We start from the raw sequence: 10,126 nt of genomic DNA, 5'->3' as shown, positions 1-10,126 counted from the left end.
ATATATATATATATATATATATATATATATATATATATATACATACATACATAACATATTTTTAGAAGGTTGATTGTTATGGTCAGTCAAAGAGTGACCACAGGTTTCACACCCATTAGACACTTAGCTTTATAAGTGACTCATCTGACTCAAATGGTCAGAGGTACATAACCTCTCTACAACTGCAGGGAGGAAAACATCATGGTCAGTTAGTTTTTTAAACAAAAAAATACACCAAGAGTGACCCTACAGTTAGGGTTTCAGGCAGGATGGGGTTGTGCCCCTTACATTGGTTCCAGCCATGGTGGCTCACTAAGTTGATGATGTGGTCCTATTAGATGAATGAGAAGTGCCAAGCTTGTAACAAGAAATGCCTCAAATGAGGACATTACCTACTTTCTTGGAGTTTAAAAAGCTCCTTGGGTCAAGTGAGATTTTCAGGATTCTTGCTTTCTGTCACCAGTTAAGCTTACATTGTTTACTCCTGCCGATATATGACCCTAGTTGTTCAAGGAGCTTCCATTTAATAATGTATGGTGGCGAGCTGGCAGAAACGTTAGCACGCCAGGCGAAATGCTAAGCAGTATTTTGTCTGTCTTTACATTCTGAGTTCAAATTCCGCCGAGGTTGACTTTACCTTTTCATCCTTTCGCGATCGATAAATTAAGTACCTGTTACGTACTGGGGGTCTGATCTAATCGACTGGCCCCCTCCCCAAAAATTTTGGGCCTTGTGCCTAGAGTAGAAAAGAATGCATGGTGGCTCTCCTCTTTTAAATACCATAAGTGGTTGGCCAGGGATGTGATGTGCCTCTCGGGTATCCTAAAAGAGAACCCGTGGCTGCTCAGACACTGCTCAAAGGGACCACCTGTGGAACCGACATATTTCCATGTCTGTGCATTAGATGTGTTACAGCTGCTGTTGTCTCTTTCTTTAACACTGGGCTTGTTGTTACTGTTGTTACAGGTGTTGTTACTGGAGTCATTGCCATTGCTGTTATTCCTGGATGTGATCCCTGGTGCTGTCATTGCCACTAGTGAAGCCACCATTGCCAACGGCATTGTTGGTGTTGTTGTTGCTGTGGGTATTGCTGCCTTTGCTGCTTGAAACACTGCTGCCATTGCTGTTGTTTTCGGTGGACATGTCATTGGTGCCATTACTACCTATGCTGCTGTTCTGGTTGCCAGAGCTGCTCACCACCTCAGCCTCATACATGACCCCCTCAGCTTTGTATCATCCCCACCAACCAAGCAGTCACTGTATACCCTGCATCAACATCCTGCTTCTGCTTGTGGTTTGAGGGTGCTCACTAATATTTTCTTAATACTGGGCATGCAACTAAAGAGACCCTTCAGTTGTGTCTATTAAACAAACATCCGTATCTACGTGACTGTGTGAAGTGTTTGTCCACCAATCTAAGGAATATTCTTCCCACACAAATCTTGATGTTGAGTGAAAAGGATGGGCCAAATCAAATGACTTTACAGTGCTGCTTTCCTTTGCAAGTGCTAGGGCCAGGCATATGGGAGATGCAGTCCTTAATCCCTCTGGACGCCAGAACCTCATTGTAATTGGGGGCAGCAGCATCGGAAATCTCTTGATTGGAGGATAGATTCGAAATCCTCTTGCTGACACCCTACACTTGGTTTTTGAACACGATAGCGGGGTGGCAGGAGGTTTGGTTTGCTGTAGGTCCAACGTAACATTTAAAAAGTTCACAATGGTAAGGTTGGTCTCGATTGAAATCTTGAGTCCCATGGAGCTAAGGATGCTAATTAGATCCTTCCTAAGCCTATCGAGGGTATGTTTATTAGCTCCTATAGAGATAGTCTAAGCGTCATCTCTGTACTGACCAAAGAGGACTGATAGGAGCCTCTCTTTAAGGTACGTGTGCATGAATATATATATATATATATATATATATATATTGTTGTACTTGGGGATGGTCATATTGCCAGTTTAGCCAATAAAAACACACGCACTGTATATTTGGTGTTAATTTGCTTCAGCTTTATATTACATTAATCTTAATCTTATTTCGGCCAGAGTTCTTTCGTCACACTTCTGTATATATATATATATATATATGCGCGCACGTACACAGACATATATACATGCATATGTGTTATGTGCAGACACGAAAATATTTTGATGAGCTTAAAATGCATAACCCATGACCAATGTTATTAAGATTAAATATCTATGCTACGTTAAACTCCTGTTTAGATATTTCACACTTAACCTTCACATGTACATTTGTTTCTATACTTTCATTTATAAAACCATTTCGTTGGAAATATTTCAGTAACTTTTACTGATTTGATGGTTTTATGAATATAAAATAATTGAAATGAATGTGTAAATGAAGGATTCGAAATATTAATAATTCGTTTTCTGTAATAATTTCAATTATTAACAAGAATGCGTGTAAGTGTTTTACGGACAATCAAAGAAAAAATGAAACTAAGAGTCCTGAATACGTGTTTTTAACATGGAAGTGGGATAAGAACAAGGTTAACAGAGTATGTTTTCATTATAAATTTGTGATTTAATACGACGTATAAAGTATGGTTTTTACTTTTACAGAGGACTTTCTATCAAATAATTCAGTCGGTTTCGTTTTTGCTGATGTTTTTCAATGATCTAAAGCATTTAGTTTTGCCCCCAACTAAATACATGAGCCAGGCAGTGGTCGAGCACTGACCAAAAATTCTTGCTATACATGAACAATATTTCCTTCATTTCTTGAAGATTCTCATTATTAGATCATCATCATTATTATTATCATTAGAATCGTTAACACGCCGGGATAAATGCTTGGGGGTATTTCGCCCGTCTTCACGTTCTGAGTTCAAATTCCGCCGAGGTCAACTTTGCCTTTCATTCTTTCGGAGTCGACCCAGTACGTTGTTCTCTATAATCGCTACATTGAGCACTGTCTTGTACAAACGCATCAGTAATTGAGCACATTTGTCCTTAGAGTGCAACTGAATGAGGCAAGCTCCAGTCGGGCTGAGTTAGTAGTCTGGATTCGGTTATTAGTTAGATCTCACAGTACCGAAAGATCGCCATCTCACTTGCTCGTGGGGATGGAAAGTCAGTTTCCTATGCCATATCTTTCTCTCCTATATACAATAAATAATAATGAACAATTTCGATTTGGTCGTAAAATTTCCACTTCACTTTTACCGGACCCTTACATAGATATCCAAGTCGGTTCCCCTGGTAATATATACATAAAATACTACAGTATCAAGCATCACAAAATTCGCTGGAGACGGGAGGCTGTTTTCGTTGACAGGTGCATTAGATAACTCTGTTACATACATACATACATTACTTATAGTATAATGTTCTGCTTTCTGTAATTCAGTGTTTTAATTTTTTAAATGGTTTAAATGGTGATGGGCCACCTAGTAAATACCCCTCTATAACCGACACCTTAGCTGTCGATTCTTTAAAAAAAACTAGTTACATAATCCCAATTTACCCAACATATCAGAAAAAAAAAAGAAAGAAAACAAAACAATTCTTACCGATGGATCTCTTTCAACAACAGTAATTTCATAGGCTTTCGGATTTCTTTGTTTGAGCCAATAAGCCACAGACGATCCCATAAGCCCACCCCCAATGATAACAATATCAGATTCTCGGGGTACTTTCTGCTCTGGCATTTCCAAATTACCATCTTTAATCGATTTAAATTCGTCCTTCAAGATCTTCCACGGCGATCTATGACTTCCGGCAGCAGTAAAATGTGGTACTGGAGGCTTGTTGCCGTTTTTAGTGCTGCAATAACACCTTACAAGTAATTTTCGAGCGAACATCTTAAGTTCTGGTCGCCTTTTAATTGCTTGTGTTTATAGTCTCTGCACTTTCCCAATCCGCCTTCAACTTTGTAACGCTTAACTTTGATAAGATGAAGAGAACTGTTGACTAACTGATTTTCGTAATCAGGATGATTCGCTTGACGTTGATTAAATTCATGGGTGGTACTTGCGAAAGTAATAGAAGATACCTCCAATCAATGAAAAATAAATAAGACAGCGTGGCGGGCACCGGTTGTGGAGAGTTACGTAAAGAGTTCACAGACCACAACGTCCTCTAATCAACGATGAGGCTTCTACGTGGTCTCTGGCTCTGCTAGAAATAGCAGCTAAATCTCTCTAAAATTACACAATACCATATTATGATCGCAAAATCTAGATACACTGTATTTGAAAAAGAAAAGAAAAATTCAAGATCGTTATATCAGGAATTTCTGGATCATGGGTCTACTTGATCGGAGATGACGAAGACCGTCGCCTGCTCCACCACCACCAATAACAATAAAAACAAAATTAATAACAACTGAATAAACATTAACATTTTTTTTGTTGATACAGATCGATTATAAGCATAAAAATTGAATAAAATATGAAAAAAAAAAAAAAAAAAGATTTGAAAACGTCTTTAAATTTTATTAGACTAATACAATAGATTGTTTTGTCTTTTTTTAATATCGGAACTATATTTGAGTCCACACCGTACCAAACAGATATGGAGAATAACCATGTGAACGAAGGATTAGAACAAATTGAAGACGAAATTGTAAATATAAACGAAGAAGACATCGATCGAGTCATCGATGTCGACGATAATGAAGAAGACTTCAATGGTACACCATTATTTTTGTTATCAGTTCAGTCGATTTTGTCTTATGTTTATTTTATAAGTTTAACGTGTTTCAGGACACGTGTTGCCATTCAAAGTTTGTTTCAAGTTATTTGTGCTTTTTAAAGAAATATGTTAACAACTAACCGTTACCTTATTAACTTTGGACATTGTGCCAGTGTAAAAGAAAATGAATGGCGAAAGTAAAGAATAAAGGCACCCAGTGTTTAGGGTGGTCCCGGTGTGCACACTCGCGCATCCGCGCTAGCTAGTCGTGACTAGTCGATCCTACGACTACCTAGCGCGAGTGCGCGTCATTCGAAAAACATTTATGAAGATTCAGCAATTTTGACTTGATCCCTGACATTTACTCCACATTCACAGAAGCAATAATAGACGGGTGATTACTGTGGTGGTGATGGAATTGTGGCTGTAGCAATGACATCAGTAGTAGTAGTAGTTGTAGTAGTAGTAGTGGTGGTAGTAGCAGTAATCATAGTTGTGCATCCTATGATGGTGGGAAATGTTTTGCTTTTGTGTTTATTGTTGATAGATTGGGACTGTATCCAAGCAGGGGTCATACAAGTAGTGGTGGCCCTTTATCTTGTTTCAGTCATTAGATCCCGGCCGTGCTGGGGCACCACCACCTTGAAGAATTTTTAGTCAAATGAATTGACCCCAGTTTAAAAAATTTTTTTTTTAAAGTCTGATACATGTTCTATCAGTCCGTTTTGCCAAACCACTAAGTTATGCGGATGTAAACACACCAACACTGGCTGTCAAGGAGTGGAAAGAAACAAACATGGACACAAAGACAGACAGACACACACATGGCAGGCTTCTTTCAATTTCCATCTTACCATATCTGTTCACAAGGCTTTGGTTGGCCCGAGGCTATAGTAGAAGACACTTGCCCAAAGTGTCAAGCAGTGGGACTGAACTTGGAACCATATGGTTGAAAAACAAACTTCTTACCACCTAGCTACACCTGCGTTTTTGGTGGTATTTGATTTACACTGCTGTTTGTTTGTTTGTTTGTTTACCAATTCCTCGTCTTTTTTTTTTTCAAGATATCGCAGAAGATGCAGGGGCTGAGGGTGAAACTGAAGATGTGGAAATGTTCGAACCAGTCTCAGACTCATCAAAACTGACATTTGAGAAGCACACAGGTAAGTGTTAATTGGTGCATTTGTTTTTTAGACTGCGGCCATGCTGGGGCACCGCCTTGAAGAACCTTTAGTTGAATGAGTCAACCCTGGTACTTTTTTTCTGTTGAGCCTGGTACTTATTCTATTGGTCTGTTTTGCCAAACCACTCAGTTACAGGGATGTAAACAAACCAACATTGGCTGTCAAGCAGTGGTGGGGGAAATATACACACACGCACACACGATGGGCTTCTTTCAGTTTCTGTCTACCAAATCCACTCACAAGGCATTGTTGTGTTAGGCTATTGTAGAAGACACTTGCCCAAGGTGCCATGCAGTGGGACTGAACCTGGAACGATGTGGTTGAGAAGCAAGCTTCTTACCACAGTCACACCTGTGCCTATATAAATATATATATATATATATACATACATACACGCACACACACGATGGGCTTCTTTCAGTTTCTGTCTACTAAATCCACTCACAAGGTATTGTTGTGTTAGGCTATTGTAGAAGACACTTGCCCAAGGTGCCATGCAGTGGGACTGAACCTGGAACGATGTGGTTGAGAAGCAAGCTTCTTACCACACAGCCATGCCTGCACATTTGTTCATTTTTTTCTGTGTGTTTGTCTGTCTGTGTGTGTGATTAACAAAAATAGGTTGAAAGACGGAGCAATAACAAGGAAGACTGGAGGAGAGAAGGGGTCTGATAGCTTGCTAGATAAATAAAATGAGAATAGGGAGAGACCAGAAGAGTATATAGAATGGTTGGAAAAGAGAGCAGCAGCTAGTGAGAATGTTAAATGCTTTTTGGTCTTGTTGAGCCCTGTCAGTAGTGTGTGCACACAACTATCCACATACTTAGATGAGATTTGTCACTTCCATCATCATCATCATCATCATCATCATTTAACGTCTGCTTTCCATGATTAAATAAGTAAACGAGTGGAAATCGAACCAGAGAGTGTGTTAATTAATAAGGCATTAAAACAAAATGGCTTTCTCCAGACACAATATAATATACGTGTGTGTGTGTGCATATTTGTGTCTCCATGTTTAAACATTGTGCAATAGTTGTAAAATGATTTTCAAGTAGTAGTTGTAGTAGTATATCAGATAATTGAGAAAATTGTGATATGCAATTCATTATCTAATATATAATACAGGTTAATTTAGTAAAAACTAGTCAACATTTATATCAGCCTTGACCTAAGTGGTTTTTTTTTTTTTACGTAAACACTATTGTCATCATCATTGTCATCATCTGCCTTCCAAGATGGCATGAGTTGGATGGTTTGACAGAAGCTAGCTAGGCAGGAGCCTACACCAGACTTCTGTGTCTGTTTTGGCATGGTTGTTACAACTGGATGCCCTTCCTAACACCAACCGTCCAGCAGGGTGCACAGAGTGATTTTTATGTGGCACCAGCACAGATGAGGTCAGTTTTGGCATGGTTTTTGCAGCTGGATGCTCTTCCAAATGCTGGTCACTTTACAGTGTGGACTGGATGCTTTTTGTGTAGCACCAGAACCTGGCAGGGTCACCAAGTAACATGCAAGATAAAGATCCTTTGAGGAGAGAGGAGGGCATTGGAGGAGGTGATCTTGTGTGAGATGATGAAAAATGAAAGGTTCAAGTGTGACAGAAAAGCAGAAACGGGTGTCTTGCTGTAGAGGAGGTACATGGTTACCCAGCTAGAGAGAAAGAGAGAATGGTCAGGAATAAGGGAAGAAACGGGTGTGCTACTGTAAAGGGGATACATGGCTCTCCAGCCCAAGGGAAGAGCAAGGGAGAGGGAGTGGGAGGTGCCAGGGGATACTCACAAGGAATGGGGATCAGAATATAAATGGGATGGTAGGGTGAAGGAAGAGAGGGAAAGAGGGTGGCAAGTATAAAGGTCATAATATAAGTGGTGGGGTATTGCCAAAGAAGCAGAATGGCCAAAAGTAGTGAAGTGGATGGGGTGGGGACGATGTGATAGCAATGATACAGTTAGCAGGGCCATGAGGACAGGATAGGGGAGCAAGGATTCCTTCTCAAATTTGGCTACAAATTCTACAATAAGGGCAACGTCATCGTATATAGTAGTTCCCATGAGTACTCAGTTTTGAATTGCTCTGTTATGGCCTGGAGGACTATCATGAAGAAAAGTGGTCTGAGAACTGAACCTTGGTGAACCCCTACTTGTACATTAAATTCATCACTGTATTTGTGGCCAACTGTCACCTTACTGACAGCACCAATGTACATGGCTTGTAGAGCTCTAACAAGCCACTCTACTTCTAATTTCCTTAGAGGCCACCAGATAATAGAGCGAGGAACTCTGTCGATAGCTTTCTCTAGGTTGACAAAAGCTAAGTGCATTGGCTTACTTTTGGCCAAATACTTTTCCTACAACTGTCTCATTAGGAAAATGCCATCTGTGGTACTCTTCCCTGGTACAAAACCAAACTGCATCTTGTTTAATTCTATTCCTAATTAATTGAGCTATGACTGCAATTTTCATGACCTGGTTCAGTAGTTTGATACTTCTGTAGTTGTTTCTATCTAAGGCATCACCTTTACCCTTTAAGCAACTAATTACAATACTACTACACCAGTCATTGGGGATGGCACCGTCCTGAGTAACCTGATTAGCTATACGGGTGTCTAGGCTGTATCCTACATCACCAGATATTTTAATCATCTTGGCAGTGATTCCTGGTGGTCCAGGGGCATTCCATGTCTTCATATCCTTGATTGCCTTATCTCTTATATTGTTTTCAACTGTGATGGCTGGTCCCTCAATTTGTTTGATATTTGGTAGACTCTCCTCCCATTCATTTTCTACATTTAGTAACCTTTTATAGTGATACTTCCATGCAACTTTCTTCTCTGAGTCACTAAGTGCAAGCATACCATTATCTGTTCGCACACAATTCTCACCCACCACATTTCTATTCAAGATAATTACAAGAAGTGATACATTCATTAATTCATGATTTGTTGTTTGTTAGATTAATTATATAATTAAGCAGTTGTTTATCTAAATTACTCTTTTATATCTTTTACTAATCTTAGTCATTGGATTGTGGCTCTTCTGGAGCAATGCTTTCAAGGGCATTCAGTTTTATTTTAATTTGGTGAATTATTTCACTGACTTCTATTGAAAGGATAGATTAAGCTTTTAACATAAAAGAACACATTATACACCAATAAAACCAGACACGAAGATATGATGGAAGGACTTCATTACCAATGAAGAGGTTCTGCTCTGGGTTGGACTGCCAGCATTCAAGCAACCATGGCACAACACAACCTCCACTAGTCTCAGTACACATCGTATGTATGCTTCAAATATATCTTCCCCATCAACTCCTCTTTGTGGATTGGCCTCAGGCACCAACCCCACATGGAGCCTCCAAATTCTGTTTCCAAGACCAACTCAAGGCTACTCCCCCACCACTACTCCATTGACCCAAATATCTGGGTGACACTTGCCAAAGACAACTCAAAATGCAGCATGTCATTGTTGAGGGAGCAGACTTCAAGAGGCAGAGATCAAATGTCAAAGATGCAAAGAGAGAGTCACACTTCCCCCACCAACCTTTTAGTATGCTCAAATGGGTTGGATGTGATTAGTTGAAAAGCCATGTACAGGGATGCTGTCAGTAAGGTGAGGGTTGGCAATGAGAACAGTGAAGAATTCCAGGTAGCGGTAGGGGTCCACCAAAGTTCAGTCCTTAGCTCCCTCCTATTTATCATAGTCCTCCAGGCAATAACACAGAAATTCAAGACAAGATGCCCCTGGGAGCTAGCTCCTCTATGCTGATGACCTTGCTCAGATTGCTGAGTCACTATGAGAACTAGAGGAGGAGTTTCAGGTGTGCAAGCAAGGATTAGAATCGAAGGGCCTTAGAATCAACCTAGCTAAAACGAAAGTCCTAATAAGTAGGAAGGTAGACAAAACACAAACCCCTTCAGGTAGATGGCCCTGCTCAATCTGTAGAAAAGGCGTAGGTAGAAACTCTATAAGATGTACCCAGTGTAAGCTATGGACACATAAGAAGTGCAGCAATATCAAAGGAAGGCTAACTGGGAAGATAGTTTTTGTATGTGGCAGATGTTCAGGAGCAATAAACACTGAAAATGTGCAGAGAAGAACTTCTGTCACATTCCGGGGAGAAAAACTAGAAGTAGTTGATAGCTTCTGTTACCTAGGTGACCAAGTCAGTAGTGGAGGAGGGTGCACTGAAAGTGTAGCTGCTAGAATAAGAATAGTCTGGGCAAAGTTCAGAGAGCTCTTACCTCTGCTGGTGACAAAAGGCCTCTCGCTCAGAGT

At 40.1% G+C, this 10,126-nt stretch overlaps 2 protein-coding genes across 2 annotated transcripts in view; one reads left to right on the top strand and one right to left on the bottom strand.

Annotated features, from left to right (window-relative positions):
* Nucleotides 1-4,066, bottom strand: part of LOC106869409 (FAD-dependent oxidoreductase domain-containing protein 1) — a 21,304-nt gene extending 17,238 nt beyond the window's left edge. Inside the window, exon 1 of the mRNA XM_052965889.1 lies at nucleotides 3,537-4,066. Within this exon, the coding sequence (XP_052821849.1) occupies nucleotides 3,537-3,827 (291 nt within the window). The 5' untranslated portion in view covers nucleotides 3,828-4,066. The remainder of the gene's footprint in view (nucleotides 1-3,536) is intronic.
* Nucleotides 4,067-4,301: 235 nt separating this feature from the next.
* The window catches only part of LOC106869461 (angio-associated migratory cell protein), a 30,452-nt gene continuing 24,627 nt past the window's right edge, over nucleotides 4,302-10,126 (top strand). The window contains exons 1-2 of the mRNA XM_014915213.2: nucleotides 4,302-4,657; nucleotides 5,724-5,822. Of these exons, the coding sequence (XP_014770699.1) occupies nucleotides 4,540-4,657; nucleotides 5,724-5,822 (217 nt within the window). The 5' untranslated portion in view covers nucleotides 4,302-4,539. The remainder of the gene's footprint in view (nucleotides 4,658-5,723; nucleotides 5,823-10,126) is intronic.

This window comes from Octopus bimaculoides, chromosome 2 (assembly GCF_001194135.2).
Source record: "Octopus bimaculoides isolate UCB-OBI-ISO-001 chromosome 2, ASM119413v2, whole genome shotgun sequence".
Taxonomy (NCBI): Eukaryota; Metazoa; Mollusca; class Cephalopoda; order Octopoda; family Octopodidae; genus Octopus; species Octopus bimaculoides.
This window is presented reverse-complemented; position numbering and strand designations above follow the sequence as displayed.